The sequence below is a fragment of the Sycon ciliatum genome, chromosome 7 (genome assembly GCF_964019385.1).
Source record: "Sycon ciliatum chromosome 7, ocSycCili1.1, whole genome shotgun sequence".
Classification (NCBI taxonomy): Eukaryota; Metazoa; Porifera; class Calcarea; order Leucosolenida; family Sycettidae; genus Sycon; species Sycon ciliatum.
Window position 1 is genome coordinate 16,001,400 of NC_088649.1, and position 19,422 is coordinate 16,020,821.

Genomic DNA, 19,422 nt, shown 5'->3' on the forward strand with positions numbered 1-19,422 from the left:
ACATCTTGCACTCGAGTGATTGTCCAGGTCCGATGATTTACTTGTTCTGTTTCTACATTCCCGCTAGCAACTCCTTTGAATGTGCATGAAAGAAGGCATGGAATGTTCCCGGTTTTGTGAAGCAAAAAATATGTTACTTCCATTAATGACTTTACTCGTCTTGCCCTGTCTTGATTCTGCCTGTTAGAAACCGCCGTCCGCAAGGAATTTAACATCACGAAGAATGGCAAGAAGATCGTAACAGATGTCGAGGTCCATGCATGTAACGGCTGGGTGTACTTCGACGCGGAGAAACATGCTGTCAATAACTGCACTCGTGAGTCGCAGCATTTCGATTACTCCGGACCTTTCAGCATGGAGATTTACGAGAGCTACCCCATAGTTCGCGTAGCCGTCGACAAACTCCTGCGCGTAGCTGGTACGAACAAGCTCATTATCTACGTCAATGGGCTCGACGGATATGGTCAGATTTCTAACCATTACCGCACGTTTACCTACCACAACAAAACCGACAGATGGACCAACCGCATCAACCTTCAAGCCACCAGAGGTCTCGTTGTTTGCACAAGTAAGTCGGCTATACCGCGAATCAACCAAATTCGTAAAAAATATTTGAGAATAGTTGAAGTTTTGCCTTTTGAGGTATCATACCCTTCTGGTAGCTTGCCCCTCCAGCTTTCATATTTTAAAAAAGCCGGATTGAAATGCTGTATTACAGGGGCCGTCCGTGAATATCGAACCTTTTTCACCAAACGAATTATTAAAGTTTAGACCCAACTCCTCCCTCCCTCCCCCTCAGAGCGTTATAAATGTTGACATACATGTACAACAAAAGTTGAAAGTGTGTCATTGCTCCAACTGCAATGTACTGTAGTTCCGCGCATATAAGCCCATGGGCCTATATCCGGATATAAGCCCACCTCCGTTTATAGGCCCATGGGCTAATAAACAGACCCAAACACCGTAGTACAACATGTCAGTGCAGACTACATTACCAGTACCGGCGGACAACCGCGGAAGGACTTGTACTTTTTCACGTGCCAGCTGCCTTCAAAATTCGAATATAGGCCCAGGGCTAAAAAACGAACCGTTACTGATTTATTTTCCCGGAAAATGCATATATTAGCCCATGGGCTTATATGCGCGGAACTACGGTACACGCATCATTGTTTTCTGAAACGAAATTGGTCAACTCCTCCCACCCCATAAAGTTTGATAATTGTGGATGACTCCTAACCAAGAGAAAAAAAACTGTGCAGTAACCATTCATTTATTGGTTATGGAAAACTACAATAGTAATAAACACGTGGGAGATAACGTGAAAGGAGTATGTTCGCAACCGTTACAGTGAACATACGTAACTACGGATGAAAAACAAATAAAACACTCTTATATGGGGAGAACATAAATAGAAATGAATAAAATATTGAAAAGCATCCACGATTGATGCTGTGGTAATGTTGCTGTGTGATCTGTCTTTAGCCATGTTTCTCTCCATACCTGGAAAATCGTGTGCGACTTATAACGGTCGTTTCAAGCAGGACCTCAAGTTCTGCTCATGGTAGCACACTTTCTTCTCGGCTGTGTTCTATCTGTTTTACAGCTGAGGTACTCACCTCGTATTCGGATTCGACACACACCTGTGACGGCGAGCAGTTCTTCGTCTCAGCCGACAACTACGACTACAAGAGTGCCTTGAACCTGTGCAAAAAACAACACAAGGTCATGCTCACCTTCAACTCGATGCGTGCGCTGATGGAGGGCAACGGTTGCTTCAGTCTGGACATTGTGGAAAATCTCAAGGCTAAGGGACACGGTGACTTCTGGATTTCCAAGTTTGGCGACTACAACAAGTATGAGGTGTACGAGCCCACACAGGCCACGCTCCTTCAAGACAAGTCCGGCGAGCATGCAGTCATTTGCACACGACCCAGTGAGTAGTGGGTCAGGGACATAGCTGGTCCCCCTTTCAGGGGGTTGCACGGCCGCATATGTGTAGGATGGTTTGTGCGTATCATTCATGGTCATTATGTGCATGCTGAAACTTTGTCTAAATGTTTAGGGGGTACATGCCCCCCCCCCCCCCCCCCGGGCCCCATGCAAGATACACATCTGTTGGTGGTGTTCCAACAACTCACTCTCCTCCGGTTCATTCAGCCAGGAGATTGCATACTGTTCAGACCAAGAGTACAAGAGTACTTAGTGGCCTGGTCGACTGCTGATGTTTTTCACGTCCTAACATTCTTTGTTGAAACTCTGCTGTACAGACATGGACCCGTGTGGATCTGACGATGGATTCAGTCCTTGTGGTAGCCACAGGATTTGTCGTTCGAACCTTACCTCCTACAGGTGCCACGGTGAGTTTTCTTGTGCGTATGCTTGTGCTTGTGATGCTGGTGATGCTGGTGATGGTGATGGTGTTGGTGTTAGGGCTAGTGCTAGTGCTGGTGCTGGTGGTGGTGCTTGTGCTGCTGGGTCTGCTGCTGATGTTGGTGATGCAGCTGCTGATGTTGGTGCTTGTGCTGCTGATGTTGGTGCTTGTGATGCTGGTGTTGACGGTACTGTTGGGCTGCCTACCTACAGTGAATGAAAATGCATATCTATGGTATACTATCCGCAATCAGTACTAACACAAGCTGAATCGACATTGTTAATGTCGATTCAGCTTGTGTTATTATTGATTGCGGCTATTAAATCGTTGCCTCCTATGATTTACTGTCGATACTATGTGAAAGGCAGTTTGTCAGCATTTTCTTGGGCAAGCAGTTCTGTTCCACAAAAGCTTATTTGCATGCGCAACGCCATTTTCCTAAGCCATTCTGCTACCTGACTGTATAGATGGTTTGTCACTATTTGCTGATGACACAGCCCTCATTCAGTTTGACGCTGACATTGCAAACCTGTGTACGAAGCTTCAGAATGGAATCAATGTTGTTCATAATTGGATGTTGTCATGGCGTCTGAAACCCAATATCTTGAAAACAGAAATAGTCTTTCTCCCTCAACTAGACCACCCTCCCACATTTACCCTTCCCGGACTTGATTCGGCTATTAACATTAACATTGTAGATACGCACAGGCATTTGGGTGTTGTATTTGACTCGCAATTGTCCTGGAATTCTCACGTAGATTTTGTATGCAACAAAGTTAGCAAATCTGTAGGTTGCCTGATGTCTCACTGCTCCCACTTGTCCCCCGAATGTATTCGTCTCTTTTATAAATGCTACCTTCTTCCTATCTTACTGTACGGCGCCGCTGCTTGGCATTCCCTGCTTAGTAAATCTGCTGTATAACGTATTTTCCGGAGTATAGTGCGCACCTTTGTATAACGCGCACCCCAAATCTTCATTGGGGGTGCGCACTTCAACCTTCATTGAAGTACATGCATTTCATATTCGGAGCATAGTGGGCACCTGCGATTTAGGGCCTAAAATAGCACATCTAAAGTGCGCACTATACTCCGGAAAATACGGTAGGCACTAGAAATACATCATAAACGTGTGTTGAAAATTATTTTTCGTAAACCCTCTCTATTCCCCTCCGCTTATCTATATACATGTAGTTTGGCCTTAACCAGCCCCATCTCTATCCTGTCGCAGAGACAGTCATGCGTTCTGGTCCATCGTATTAAACTGAACATTGTCCCTGAACATCTCGGCAAGTATAATTGGTTTACTTTCGCACGGGACACTCGCAATGGCATAGTACTTCCCAGAGCTTTGTCAACTATGTTTACCAAATCTCCTATCTGTTCTGCATATTCGTATTGGCTTAAGCTGCCCATGCAAATGAAGACAATATCCAATATTAGATAGTTCGTACACCATGTTAAATGTCATGCCACGTTGTAGACTCGCTCGCCTCTTTTGCTAGCTTATCTCGCCGCTCTCCACCATGGTCAACATAGCGATAAATTTCACCCCGCTGATGCATTCTTTTCTTCCGATTATCATCTTCTTTCCTTCTCTTTTCTTCTCTTGCCATTTTTTATAATCTTCTTTCCTTCTTTTTTCTTCTCTTGCCATGGCTGGCTAACGCCCCCTCCGTTGCATTGGCTTCTGCCATTGGACGGTGAAATAAAATAAAATTAAAATTATGAATGGTGTTAGCTAGGAATTCGCCATGACGACCACCAGTTGTTCATGTCATACCGTGCTCCATACCGGCTGTCGTTCTTTACAGACATGGCCATCTTCTGATAGTGAGTAGTGCTCATAATGGCACTATTGAGATGCCTACCATTAAAATGCTATTTTCGTGTTCGTGCAGCTACAAGTGCCACCGTGGACGTAGTCAAGCCCGAGCATGGAGGAGGTCTCGTGAAATACACGATTGGCTACGAATTGGCCGGTGGCGAAATCAGCTACACCGATGCAAAGCATGCATTCGCAAAGTGCAAGAAAGGCAACAAAGATGCCCACTCCGATCCGTTCCGAATGGAAGAGTACACCAATACGCCGGCCGTCTTCAACACTGTTAACACTCTCCTCAGTAGAATGGCTGCCAGTATCCCAGTGTATGTACGCAGCATGGACAACCCATCATTGATATTGCAAGGCTCCGACGGAGCGAGCGGTGTACAACAAGGAGAGTTCCGAACCTTCTATTTGGCCCGACACCCGACCAACTCGCTCAGCAGCCCTGTGCCAAGGACTGGCGTTTCCATCTGCACTTGTAAGTGTGTGTGTGTGTGTGCGCGCGCGTGCGGGCGTGCGTGTGTGTGTGTGTGTGTGTGTGTCCCATATGGTGCAGTGGTATGTGCAGCAATTTCCAACCGATAGGTTGTGGGCTCGATTCCCAACGTTTATGGTCACACACGTCTTTCTTCTCTTTCTCAGACTCCTCCTGACTTTTCTTTCATTCTCTTGGGTGGTTACCAACAGCCAGTGCATGCCGGAGTATGTGGTGTGATGTGTGTGCGGGGAAAAAAAGAAAAAAGACCAAAAAATAGCTGTGTGGTGTAGACCAGGCTGAATAGTGGCGGTCAATTCTTCAGCCTTGCAATCTGTTGAATAGTGCAATCCCAGCACAAGCTGCTATGGCTTCTGCTGTAGCATCGCTATCATCGCCTCCGGCGATGGGCGTCCAATGGTCCAATGGTGTGTGTCCCATGTGTATCCCATATGGTGCAGTGGTATGTGCTGCGATTTCCAATCGATAGGTTGCGGATTCGATTCCCGACGATTATGGTCACACACGTCTTTCTTCTCTTTCTCAGACTCTTCCTGACTTTTCTTTCATTCTCCTGGGTGGTTACCAACAGCCAGTGCATGCCGGAGTATGTGGTGTGATGTGTGTGCGGGAAAAAAGAAAAGAAAAAGGACCAAAAAATAATATGACCTAATAATAGGGATTCACTGGCCAAAAAAAGTCATGTCAAATAGCTGTGTGGTGTAGGCCAGGCTGAATAGTGACGGTCAATTCTTCAGCCTTGCAAGCTGTTGAATGGCGCAGTCTCAGCACAAGTTGCTATGGCTTCTGCCGTAGCATTGCTATCATCGCCTCTGGCCAAGAGGTTGGTAACCACCCAGGAGAATGAAAGAAAAGTCAGGAAGAGTCTAAGAAAGAGAAGAAAGATGTGTGTGACCATGATCGTCGGGAATCGAACCCGCAACCTATCGATCGTAAATCTCTGCACATACCACTGCACCATACGCACGCACACGCACAGACACACACACACACACACACACACACACACACACACACACACACACACACACACACACACACACACATGCAGCAATCACATAAAATATATTAGGCATCAAAATGTTATAATAAAGTTTTTTCAAGGTTGTACCAATGGTCACTTTTTGGGGTCATGTCCAAGAATTTGTTTAATCACTGGTGAACAGGCGAAGCCCAGTTCACATTCACATTGATGTCCGACACTCGTGTTGAGTCAAAGCAGTTACCGGGAAGCCTTTCCATGGTTTGGGCGAAAAAGAACAAGCTTCCGTAGCGCCGCAGTGCGGTCATGGGAGCGGCGTCCTTGAAAAAGCTCTATCGATTGATTCCAGTGAGGATGTAAGGATGGCTGCGGCGGATTCTTGTTATCTTGAGAATGTGCAACATTGCTGCCCTGTTCCCCTGTGTATAAAACAAATCCATTTTCCAGCTAATGTTATAATGAAATTGCCTTTCTCATTCTTCTTTTTTCCTCACAGGGATTGTCAAACATCAACCCAAAAGTGAGTGTTTTCGTGAGATCCTAGTGCCCCGTGGCACAACCCTCGTCACAGACACAAGCTCCTAATTCTCTTGTTGGTTAGAAGGTGTTCTTTATTGATCTGTCCCTGTTCTCGGGAGTTGTGTGATTATAGGAAAAACAGTGTGCAAAATGAGTCGGACAAATATGGAAAAGTGTTGTATCGTCCTCTTTACGGAGGTGACACAGTGGGTGCCCAATCGGGCGAAGCACAAACAAAAAAGGTGCCGCGAGTCAGTGCTGTCATGCAGCAACAGTGAGTGTGTGTGTGTGTGTGTGTGTGTTTGATAGCAGGCTTGGGTGCAGGGGGAAATCAAATTGAAATGGCAGATGATACTCTGTGTGGGGATGCCTAGCGATGTGAGAGATGGTGTGTTTAATAATATGCAAGTATGAATTTATTTTCATTTATTTGAACAGCAGTTTTTCTATGCCAAGTTTCAACTGTAAACCGATCTTTGCAGTTTGCCGAAATTCCCCAGACCACTATAATTTTCACATTACATGGACTTTTACAGAGTATGTTGTGATCAGATGACCTGTGTATACTAATGTCTACACTCCTGTACTGTTCTGTGGTGAATCTATCGGACAGGAACCACGGTACGAGAGGAATACATGACCACTGTTGGCGGCGAGAAGCGCACAGCGGAAGTCTGGTTCAATGTCACCCACGGCTGGTTCCACTCGGACACCAAGGTGAACGCGGAGAGGAGCTGCCGGCGGACGCACGGTTTCGATTACGCCGGACCGTTCAACATGGGCATTTACGAGAGCGTTCCCAGAGTTCGTAAAGCCGTGGACCAGCTCCTTCTGCTAGGTGATGCCGCCCAGCTCACCATTTATGTCCAAAATAATTCTACTCGCCATTTCCGCACGTTCACGTACCACAAAAACAGCCACCACTGGACTAGCGCCGTCAATCATGCTGCCACAACAGGCCTGGTTGTTTGCACCAGTAAGTCTTTTTTTCTTTTCTTTTTACAAAGACCACTTAAAATGCCAAACATGAGCTGCACCTAGGGAAGCATGTGCAACATGAATCATCTTCCAGACTGTACATCAGCAAATGTTTGGCGCATGTCGAATCTCGGGTATTTTGAGCTTTACACCGTGAGACCTGAAATTGCCTACGGCTAAACTTTAATTTGCATGACACCGTATGACTGCCTGTCGTATGGCTGTGCATACCGGCAGGAACTGCGAAGGCTGACATTTATTGCGCACGAAAACAGAATTTGGCCCACGTGGCCTACGACTTGTTCAGGCTTACTTTACCGTGTGGCAGTAGTGTATTCCGGGCAGGGTGGGACCGACCACAGTCCGTAACCATGGCTACATACATACAGCCCCCCAAGAGTTGTTTTATATTCCGCATGCCCTGCTGTTCCAACATTTTTTCAAGTTGGCACCTTGTTTGTGATGCAATGCTGCTGGCCCGAGTGATCCCCACGTTTGTACGGGATGCGAACGTATCACGTGTGTTTCCTTGAGCTAGTTTGTAGAGAATAGGGTCAGGATTTGTCCACCGCAAGTACAGGGCACGTCTGAATATACGCGTGCATTTGGAATCGCATCATACGAATGACGCCAACTTGAAATTCTGCCGGAGTGCATCGCTCACATAGCGCTCAAACTAACACGAGACACATGTATGTGCTGAGGCAGTGTGTAAAAATGGGCACTGACGAACTTTGCCAGCTCTCGCCGGCAATGATTTGGCGTACGGTTTTTGGTGAGCATTTTTGTGGATCACATCAGTGAAATCCGCCTGGAGATGTTGCAATTCCCAAGGAGTTCTGGTGACGTGCTTCGCAGCCATTGAGGTCATTTCAAGAGAACAGTTGCTGACTTTGCTATTTCTTGCAGACTTTTTTTTATATTCTTAGACCTATTTCTTCGTTGTTTTTTAATTCTTTTTTTGCAGCTCAGACACACCGCAAGTTCGTTCCCACTTTAACGCACACCTGCGGTGATGAAGAGTTCTTCATATCGGCCACCCGTCACACCTATGACAGCGCCCATGCTCTGTGCAGACAGCAGAAAAAGACCATGCTTACCTTCAACTCTATGCGCGTCCTGAACCGGACCGACTCCTGTTTCCGCAACCAAATCCTGAAGGCTATTGAGAGGAAGGGCGCAGACAACTTCTGGATCACAAAGGTCGGCATCTACGATAATCAAGAGGTGTACGTTCCCAGCGAGGACACGGTACTCTATGAAGATGATAGCACCGGTGAACATGCAGTTATTTGCACTAGACAGGGTGAGTAATTATGTTGCACCGGCATCACTCACTCTCTTTGGTCCTCTAGGGTAAACACATTGTCCATGTCAATTGAGCATCTGCAAGTAGACAAGACATACATAGCCTAGGACCTGTGGCATCATTCATGACCCACAGCAAGAAGGCAGCACTGCCTGTACCTAGTACCTATTGTGAAGTAAACATACAGATAACATAACATTACTCACCTTGTTCCTAGGGAGCCAGGACTTGAACATGCAATTTGATATTGTGCACTTGCCCTTATCTTGTTAAACCTGACTGAGTTCCTCACAATAGAACTACAGTCCATTCATCGGAAACAGTCCCGCTGGCTTTTGAAAGTCGGATTTGGGCTGATTTGAGGATCAAAAACCCACTTTAAATCTCAAAAATCTGGGTTTGGGATCTGCTTCTCCATACATTTTGCCATGGCATACCTGTCCTAATTTTGTAAAACCTGGCCGAATTTCGAGTTCCTCACATTAAAACTAGACATAGGGACGAGCGCATGGATACGAGCTGTGAGCATCTCTCCACAACTGTAACTACTGTCGCGGACGTTGAAGTCTGATAGGATGCTAAACATTCGGAGAGTCTACTTTTTTTGCCAGGTTTGGTTATTTACGGCTGAACTTTCTTGATTTAAACCCTTGCCCCGCAGACTTGGATTCATGCCGATCGTCTGTTCTTGGATACGAGCCGTGTAAGAACGGACAGCTCTGCCGCTCCACAACCCTCAAGACCCACAAATGCTACGGTAAGTTGTTGTAAAGATGAAGGCACTGTTGCTGATGCTGAAAATTCGAAAATACAAAAATATTTTTTTTAACAATGGGCCGTTCAGCGATATCGAAGAACAGGAAAAGAAGTTGGAACGCAGTACATAATCCAGTAGGGAACTGCTTCTCTGTACCGAACATTTCTGAACACCTAACCTGGCCTGTTCCCCTCATACCAAAATATTGAGCAACGAAAATTCTGAAATTATAGTATTAGCTGAAGCAGACTGGGACCTGAAAAACGTGAATGTGAGAACATTCTTTTCCTTTTACTTTACTTTACATTCAGTCGCCACACTTGAACCTACCGGACTCAGATTAAGACACGTTAGCGGAAGTGTTGCACTGTGTATGTGTCTTGTGCCCGGCCGTGGGTTTGACATCCAGCAACAGCAGACACTGATTGCAAAGGTGTAGTCTATCCTGAAACGAATGGAGCACTGTTACTGCTGATCAGCACTCACATTGCCAGATGAGATATCTACATACCGTAGGTCCGCCGCACCTTTAAAGCTATGGAGGTATATTCGATTATAAAGCCAGTCTCAGTTATACAGCGATGAGCTTCATAAATGAAATGACATTTGAAGTATGTTTTGTAAACATGAAGAAAAAAGTACTATATTAACAAACTTACAGCCCAGCAGGAATGTTGAACAAGTAGATTTGATGAAATTTCTGTGTGGACTTTGACTTTTATGGCATAGCGTAGTGGGTGAGTCATTTTGCGTCTAGAAAAGCTAGGAAACCAGCGGTGTTTCGAATATGAGGCCACGGCTTTAAAGGCGCAGACACACGGTATTAAATTACATGGAAACCTCTGGACCTATCTTGCCTTGTGTGTCGGAGTACTGAGTGCCCAGTTGGTATTATTAATAGCTCTATTAAAAAAGTTAAAAGGACAAAGAAACTACAAGTTACGCTATAATGTCCTCCAACACCACCAGTTACTAAACAATCAGCTCGTGCGATAACATGGCACGACACTGACCGACGGTACTGACGTTCTACAACTATCTAGATAACAGTTAGTGAACATTATAGTGTAACTTGTAGTTCCTTGGTCTTTTTTACTTTTCATAAATAAATAATCCTTGGCTCTCTATCCGAGTTTATTAAAACTGTGATCTCCAAGTCGATTATTTTATTTCCATGTTCAATGTTCTTTTTTCTCTTCTGTGCAGACACACATGTTTCCGTGGATGTAGTAAAGCGGACGCCTGGCAAAGCACCTGTCGAGTACACGGTTGCCTACGAACTGGACCACAGGAACGTGAACTACGACGACGCAGACTACGCTAACTCCAAGTGCAGATCCGGCCCGCACCATGCCCACTCGGACCCGTTCCGAATGGAGGAGTACACCAAGTTTCCCTCCGTCTCCAACGCCGTCAACAAGCTCTTCAAGGCGATCGACGTCGGCGTTCCAGTGTTTGTGCACGACCACAAGTTGCCTGGCCCATCGCACGGTGAATTCCATACCTTCAACTACGGCCCACAATCCACTACCAACTCGCTCACCAAGCCCACACCAAGGGCAGGCGTTGTCATCTGCACTTGTAAGTGGAATGCATCAGCTTGAATGCGTGTTTTCTGATCTTGTGAACTTGATGCCCAGTATGTGGGTGTACACACACGCACGCACGTATACACACACATACATACAAGCATCTGCACATATGTAAACCATAAACTGTACACACATGCAAACACGCGCGCACATACCATTGGACCATTGGACCATTGGACGCCCATCGCCGAAGGCGATGATAGCGATGCTACAGCAGAAGCCATAGCAGCTTGTGCTTGCGCGCACATACACACACACACACACACACACACACACACACACACACACACACACACACACACACACATATACAAACATACATACGCACAGATGCATGCAGACACAATCAATGTAGCTGAGTAGAGCTGTAGTGCTGTAGTACAAGTGCTGTTGATCAGCGACCTAGAACTAGACGCACGCAATCATACAGGGAAATGCAGCATAAAAGTCGTATCCCATGGCAAAATAGGTTCCGCCCCGGCAACCTTGCAATAGCTCACAACAAATGTTTCTATGGGCAAGAGTGCATAAACCAACGTGTGCAGCTTCGCATTTTGTCCTTGCCGATGATGCACCCTTGGCCAAAAGAAAGGACTGTTTCCTTCACCAAGTTCATTTCCAGCCAATTTGGTAAATGATAGAGAGGTTCTGCAACACGAATATTCGTACAAACTTTGGACACGAGATCAAAGCAACGGGTTCACTACGTACATGCAATTAGGCGTGCGAGAACCATGAAAAGGTGTGTGCGAATATCCGCGCGCACCTTCGCGAAACCCGTTGCGAATACTCGTGCCCATTTCGTTCTTCAAAAACGTCTCTAACGTGCTGTTGTCTCTCTTTTACCTCATTTATCTTTTTCCTGCAGCGGTCATTCGGAAGGTCTAATTCATGCTCGGTTGTTTCTTCGTTTCCACCCTCCAACGTCCTTTTAAAATCCTGCATCACGGTCATTTTGCCAAGTTTCCCACAAGGAATCTAAATGGCCAGGCCTGTTTGACTTTTATTTACCAATGATAACTGTTTGGCTGTCAATGGAGTACAAAAAGTAGATGCGCACAGCCCAGGTCTGTTTCATGCCTGCAAGCTGTTTCCCCATAATGTAGGAATTAAATTCTATTCTTTTTTTCCGTTTTCCTTAATTCTTTGCATTTTACTTGCTCCTTACTGGCTACTATCAGCCGGAAAATCTCTCTACTACAATTTTCAAACAATAGTGCTGCTGTTTTTTTTAAGATCTGGCTAGCTTCATGACTGGCGAAGCTTGCACTTCCATGGATTTACTTATTTTTGTGTGCACGGCATTTGTGTCTGTTCAAGAACACCCTATTCTGTTCTGGTAACACGAAGCACGTGTCTTGTTTACCTGCGGCGACACCACACTATGGCGTTCTACGCATTGTCCTGTTTGACATCATTTCCTGCTTTTAACTAATGCACGACCTTATGTCTTGCATTGCCTTGTATTTCCTACTTCTTCAAAGTTAACCCTACCGAGCACCTCTGCGATAATCTCCCACTCGTGTACCCAGTGTGCATAACATGCTTTTTTCTTTATTTGCGCCTAGTACTGTACCTTGATTGGACTTCGCCCAGAATTAGTTTGGCTTCCGGAGTTCCAGTATTGTGAGCAATGTTCGGTTCCACCTAACATAACGTTGTTCTGCATTGTGCCATTGTCAGCCCTAACTTAAGTGTATCAAGGCAAACAAGAGTCTATAATAACCTCAGGAGCTTATAATTATTATATTCTTGGTATTACCAAGTTGAATGGTTTTACCCTGACGATGGACCATGCCCGAATACTTGGTGAATGCATTTTGTTATTACTAGGCTGTGTTTACATAAAGGCCGATTCACAATACAACTTTCTGCGACGCGACATGCGACTTGCGACACATGCGACGAGCTGCGACAGCGACACACGGTTCACAATATTCTTCATGTTTGCGACATCCTCATGCACAAGTAGTACTATGCACGTGCACTGCACGTGCACCCAGGGTCGAAACTGTACTCCATTTGTGTATGTCGCGTGTCGCATGTCGCAAAAGTTGAACTTTCTTCAACTTCTGCGACAGGTGCATTGCGACAGCTTGCGACAGGTTGCGACAGCTCGCGACAGGCAGTTTCTTGTCGCAACTGTCGCAAATCGCGTGTCGCGTCGCAGAAAGTTGTATTGTGAATCGGGCTTAAGGCGTTTCGACCCGGGTTGAGTTCGACCCGGGTCAGATTTCAACCCGCCATGTACACCAGTGCAGGGAGTAGTACAATACTGGGAGATGACACAGGCACACAAACGTCAAACCTGCGAACAAGGTTTGCCTCAGATCACTTTTCTGTGGAGCGCTGTTTGCCGGGTACGCAAAGTCTTTCACAGAAAAGTGATCTGACACAAACCTTGCCTGGGCGCATCATTCGTTATAATTATGGTCTGGGTGACGAATTCCAAGAATCGTGCGTAGCTGTTTCCTGTGGAATACGTCCAGGGATACCAGCTTGCCCTCCGTGAGTCCCCACGTCTCACAATTGTAGAGGAGGGTGGAGATCACGAGGGCATTGTATATTCCCAGCCGGCGCTTTTCTGATACCTTCTCCTTCCGGTGCCATAGGGAGAACATCCTGCCAAAGACCTGCGAGGCCTTTTCCATGCGGTGAGCAATATCATCCCCAGACCTCGAGTGTGGCACGTATCAGTGTAAGTTATCACGGGCAAAACTTCCTTGAGCCAAGATAGCTTACGGGACATCAGGTAACCTGTCTCTGGTGGGATCTGATTGTTATCATGCTCTGGCCTTGGACGGAAACGGTCTCGACACTACCGCTGGGCAGCCTCCAGGTAACAAACGAACAGTATCGGGCTGAGCCCATGATCTCCCTGCGGAGTCCCGATATTGGCTTCGAAGGGATTGGATTCCTTCCTGCCGATCTTGACTGCAGAGGCACGATACAGCAGGTGTTGAATCATACACACCTCATCTCGCTCTATAAGTCCAAAGCTGCCCTCAGGAAATTTACAGCTGACTATGCTTATGCAATCAACGGAGTTCCGCCACCTTGCAGTTGATTTTCCCCATTTCTCTCCTCATCAATCCCTACTTCTCTTTGTACATACATCTACATCTACTGTTCTTTCAATCAAATGAACCCCTCGATAGGCACATTGCCTTTGGGTCATTTCATAATAATAATAATAATAATAATAATGTAAAAGAGAAAAGGACATATGGATACGAGTTAAGAGTAACTCTCCATCACTGTAACATGATACTATATACAGTCAGAAAGTGCAATAACTAGGCACAAAACTGACAGAGTACTGAGACATTCGACGTCCTAACACCTAACTTCAACACATCTCCGTAGCGCTAACCGACAGCCTTCCAACTTGGAAGGTTCAAGGTTATGGAAAGACCAAAGAGGGGAAGGCAAGCGCAACGAAAACGAGCAAAAGCTACAGTCCCAACGGAACAAAGAATGTCGATTGTTACTGGACGATGACGAGACCAGTACGATATTTGACAAAGCGGTCTAACTACAATTCGAAGCAGCAAAGCAGCACACCACCCAACTTGGGTGGGTCATAAATATCAAAGATAAGTAAAGAAAGGGAAGCTTTGCGAAAACGAATTGTACAAGCCGAAAGCCAAACTCCTACAGTACTCCTCATGCATGACATTGTGATGGACTAGTTGACTACAAAACAAGTTGTTTCACACGACGTACGTTTCGCCGTATGGTTCGTGACGGCTCATCAGGTGTGCAATTTGAAACTCGGATGTTGAGCCATAAATAAATGTAAAAGAGAAAAGGACATATGGATACGAGTTAAGAGTAACTCTCCATCACTGTAACATGATACTATATACAGTCAGAAAGTGCAATAACTAGGCACAAAACTGACAGAGTACTGAGACATTCGACGTCCTGACACCTAACTTCAACACATCTCCGTAGCGCTAACCGACAGCCTTCCAACTTGGAAGGTTCAAGGTTATGGAAAGACCAAAGAGGGGAAGGCAAGCGCAACGAAAACGAGCAAAAGCTACAGTCCCAACGGAACAAAGAATGTCGATTGTTACTGGACGATGACGAGACCAGTACGATATTTCACAAAGCGGTCTAACTACAATTCGAAGCAGCAAAGCAGCACACCACCCAACTTGGGTGGGTCATAAATATCAAAGATAAGTAAAGAAAGGGAAGCTTTGCGAAAACGAATTGTACAAGCCGAAAGCCAAACTCCTACAGTACTCCTCATGCATGACATTGTGATGGACTAGTTGACTACAAAACAAGTTGTTTCACACGACGTACGTTTCGCCGTATGGTTCGTGACGGCTCATCAGGTGTGCAATTTGAAACTCGGATGTTGAGCCATAAATAAATGTAAAAGAGAAAAGGACATATGGATACGAGTTAAGAGTAACTCTCCATCACTGTAACATGATACTATATACAGTCAGAAAGTGCAATAACTAGGCACAAAACTGACAGAGTACTGAGACATTCGACGTCCTGACACCTAACTTCAACACATCTCCGTAGCGCTAACCGACAGCCTTCCAACTTGGAAGGTTCAAGGTTATGGAAAGACCAAAGAGGGGAAGGCAAGCGCAACGAAAACGAGCAAAAGCTACAGTCCCAACGGAACAAAGAATGTCGATTGTTACTGGACGATGACGAGACCAGTACGATATTTGACAAAGCGGTCTAACTACAATTCGAAGCAGCAAAGCAGCACACCACCCAACTTGGGTGGGTCATAAATATCAAAGATAAGTAAAGAAAGGGAAGCTTTGCGAAAACGAATTGTACAAGCCGAAAGCCAAACTCCTACAGTACTCCTCATGCATGACATTGTGATGGACTAGTTGACTACAAAACAAGTTGTTTCACACGACGTACGTTTCGCCGTATGGTTCGTGACAGCTCATCAGGTGTGCAATTTGAAACTCGGATATTGAGCCATAAATAAATGTAAAAGAGAAAAGGACATATGGATACGAGTTAAGAGTAACTCTCCATCACTGTAACATGATACTATATACAGTCAGAAAGTGCAATAACTAGGCACAAAACTGACAGAGTACTGAGACATTCGACGTCCTGACACCTAACTTCAACACATCTCCGTAGCGCTAACCGACAGCCTTCCAACTTGGAAGGTTCAAGGTTATGGAAAGACCAAAGAGGGGAAGGCAAGCGCAACGAAAACGAGCAAAAGCTACAGTCCCAACGGAACAAAGAATGTCGATTGTTACTGGACGATGACGAGACCAGTACGATATTTGACAAAGCGGTCTAACTACAATTCGAAGCAGCAAAGCAGCACACCACCCAACTTGGGTGGGTCATAAATATCAAAGATAAGTAAAGAAAGGGAAGCTTTGCGAAAACGAATTGTACAAGCCGAAAGCCAAACTCCTACAGTACTCCTCATGCATGACATTGTGATGGACTAGTTGACTACAAAACAAGTTGTTTCACACGACGTACGTTTCGCCGTATGGTTCGTGACGGCTCATCAGGTGTGCAATTTGAAACTCGGATGTTGAGCCATAAATAAATGTAAAAGAGAAAAGGACATATGGATACGAGTTAAGAGTAACTCTCCATCACTGTAACATGATACTATATACAGTCAGAAAGTGCAATAACTAGGCACAAAACTGACAGAGTACTGAGACATTCGACGTCCTGACACCTAACTTCAACACATCTCCGTAGCGCTAACCGACAGCCTTCCAACTTGGAAGGTTCAAGGTTATGGAAAGACCAAAGAGGGGAAGGCAAGCGCAACGAAAACGAGCAAAAGCTACAGTCCCAACGGAACAAAGAATGTCGATTGTTACTGGACGATGACGAGACCAGTACGATATTTGACAAAGCGGTCTAACTACAATTCGAAGCAGCAAAGCAGCACACCACCCAACTTGGGTGGGTCATAAATATCAAAGATAAGTAAAGAAAGGGAAGCTTTGCGAAAACGAATTGTACAAGCCGAAAGCCAAACTCCTACAGTACTCCTCATGCATGACATTGTGATGGACTAGTTGACTACAAAACAAGTTGTTTCACACGACGTACGTTTCGCCGTATGGTTCGTGACGGCTCATCAGGTGTGCAATTTGAAACTCGGATGTTGAGCCATAAATAAATGTAAAAGAGAAAAGGACATATGGATACGAGTTAAGAGTAACTCTCCATCACTGTAACATGATACTATATACAGTCAGAAAGTGCAATAACTAGGCACAAAACTGACAGAGTACTGAGACATTCGACGTCCTGACACCTAACTTCAACACATCTCCGTAGCGCTAACCGACAGCCTTCCAACTTGGAAGGTTCAAGGTTATGGAAAGACCAAAGAGGGGAAGGCAAGCGCAACGAAAACGAGCAAAAGCTACAGTCCCAACGGAACAAAGAATGTCGATTGTTACTGGACGATGACGAGACCAGTACGATATTTGACAAAGCGGTCTAACTACAATTCGAAGCAGCAAAGCAGCACACCACCCAACTTGGGTGGGTCATAAATATCAAAGATAAGTAAAGAAAGGGAAGCTTTGCGAAAACGAATTGTACAAGCCGAAAGCCAAACTCCTACAGTACTCCTCATGCATGACATTGTGATGGACTAGTTGACTACAAAACAAGTTGTTTCACACGACGTACGTTTCGCCGTATGGTTCGTGACGGCTCATCAGGTGTGCAATTTGAAACTCGGATGTTGAGCCATAAATAAATGTAAAAGAGAAAAGGACATATGGATACGAGTTAAGAGTAACTCTCCATCACTGTAACATGATACTATATACAGTCAGAAAGTGCAATAACTAGGCACAAAACTGACAGAGTACTGAGACATTCGACGTCCTGACACCTAACTTCAACACATCTCCGTAGCGCTAACCGACAGCCTTCCAACTTGGAAGGTTCAAGGTTATGGAAAGACCAAAGAGGGGAAGGCAAGCGCAACGAAAACGAGCAAAAGCTACAGTCCCAACGGAACAAAACAAAGAATGTCGACATTCTTTGTTCCGTTGGGACTGTAGCTTTTGCTCGTTTTCGTTGCGCTTGCCTTCCCCTCTTTGGTCTTTCCATAACCTTGAACCTTCCAAGTTGGAAGGCTGTCGGTTAGCGCTACGGAGATGTGTTGAAGTTAGGTGTCAGGACGTCGAATGTCTCAGTACTCTGTCAGTTTTGTGCCTAGTTATTGCACTTTCTGACTGTATATAGTATCATGTTACAGTGATGGAGAGTTACTCTTAACTCGTATCCATATGTCCTTTTCTCTTTTACATTTATTTATGGCTCAACATCCGAGTTTCAAATAATAATAATAATAATAATTCCCGTTTGTCTCTTTCCCTCAAACCAGTCAATATTTTATGACTTGGGGCTCCCCGCGTGCTAGTTTGTACGTGAAGTGTGTGGGTTACAGTGAGGGCTGCGTCCCACCCGCCTGTGTGGATTCACAGGAAGTGTGAGTTACGAAGTCTGAAGAAAATGTTGAACGGCCTCTGCTGGGATGACGACTACACCATAGCTCAGTGGTTAGAGCATCGCTGGCTACAAGCGAGGGTCCCTGGTTCGAGTCCTGGTGGTGACAGTCAATTTTTTCTTCAGACTTTTCCCGTTTGTCTCTTTCCCTCAAACCAGTCAAAATAATAATAATAATAATAATAAATAATCTGAACCCGCAATGCCCACCATGACCTCCACCACCTTCGCTCGGTCAAGTGTGTCCAAAGCACGGGACATATCTAGTCCTAGTATGTGGCAGTCCCAATCGTATCGAATTGCTTTATCTGCAAGCCATCGGATGCACCATACCACGTCACTAGTGCTGCGACCTGCCCGAAATCCAAATTCCAAACGAAACTTAGTACTTATACAGTAGAGAGCACCCTCAGTGGATAGGAAGCTACAAACGCTTTTCTGTTCCCGGTCTGCACCCATAACCATAAAATAATATTAACTACTTCCTCCGTTAACAAAAACTTCGTGATGGATTTTGATGGATATGAAAACGCTTAGAACAGGTCAAGAACAGTTTGTATCGACTGCAAATCACTGGACGAAGGTGATTCAGCCTATGTACAGCGTCTTTACAAGAGAAACTGTTAGCGGAATGAGCAGAGAGTTCAGTTTGCGTCGCTTTCGCTCGATTCATTTTTGACCTGCGTCGCTTTCGCTCGACTCATTTTTGACCTGCGTCGCTGTCGTCATCTGCTGCACGCGAGTCGTCATCTGCTGTACGCGAGTCGTCATCTCTCTAGAGTCGTTGTTCAGCTCCTTTCAGCCTTGCCTCAGCTTCTTTGATCACACTCCGCTGACCTTGATGTCGCCGTCGTTCAGGTAAGTTGGCTTTCAAGCTACGTGATCCGCCGCGATGGCGATTACTCGTTTCCACCCGGGAGTCGTGAATAATATTTTACGACCCCCTGGTTTCATCTTCGCTCTCCAGAACTCCGCGAAACGAGGAGTAAAGGCACAGCCAAACTGATTCCATTTTCTCTAATGGATACCACCCCTGAACGGCAGCGGCTAGCAAGTCCAGTCGACTTTCTTTAGCCACGAGACT

The 19,422-nt window shown here is 45.5% G+C and overlaps 1 protein-coding gene across 2 annotated transcripts in view; it reads left to right on the top strand.

Annotated features, from left to right (window-relative positions):
* LOC135821099 (uncharacterized) overlaps positions 1-12,427 on the top strand; it is a 46,618-nt gene extending 34,191 nt beyond the window's left edge. For both annotated transcript variants that reach the window (XM_065334161.1, XM_065334162.1), the window contains exons 18-27: positions 188-568; positions 1,604-1,933; positions 2,268-2,357; positions 4,270-4,674; positions 6,171-6,194; positions 6,807-7,169; positions 8,139-8,477; positions 9,142-9,237; positions 10,444-10,818; positions 11,698-12,427. In XM_065334161.1, the coding sequence (XP_065190233.1) occupies positions 188-568; positions 1,604-1,933; positions 2,268-2,357; positions 4,270-4,674; positions 6,171-6,194; positions 6,807-7,169; positions 8,139-8,477; positions 9,142-9,237; positions 10,444-10,818; positions 11,698-11,717 (2,423 nt within the window). In that variant the 3' untranslated portion in view covers positions 11,718-12,427. The remainder of the gene's footprint in view (positions 1-187; positions 569-1,603; positions 1,934-2,267; positions 2,358-4,269; positions 4,675-6,170; positions 6,195-6,806; positions 7,170-8,138; positions 8,478-9,141; positions 9,238-10,443; positions 10,819-11,697) is intronic.
* The last annotated feature ends 6,995 nt before the right edge of the window (positions 12,428-19,422 follow it).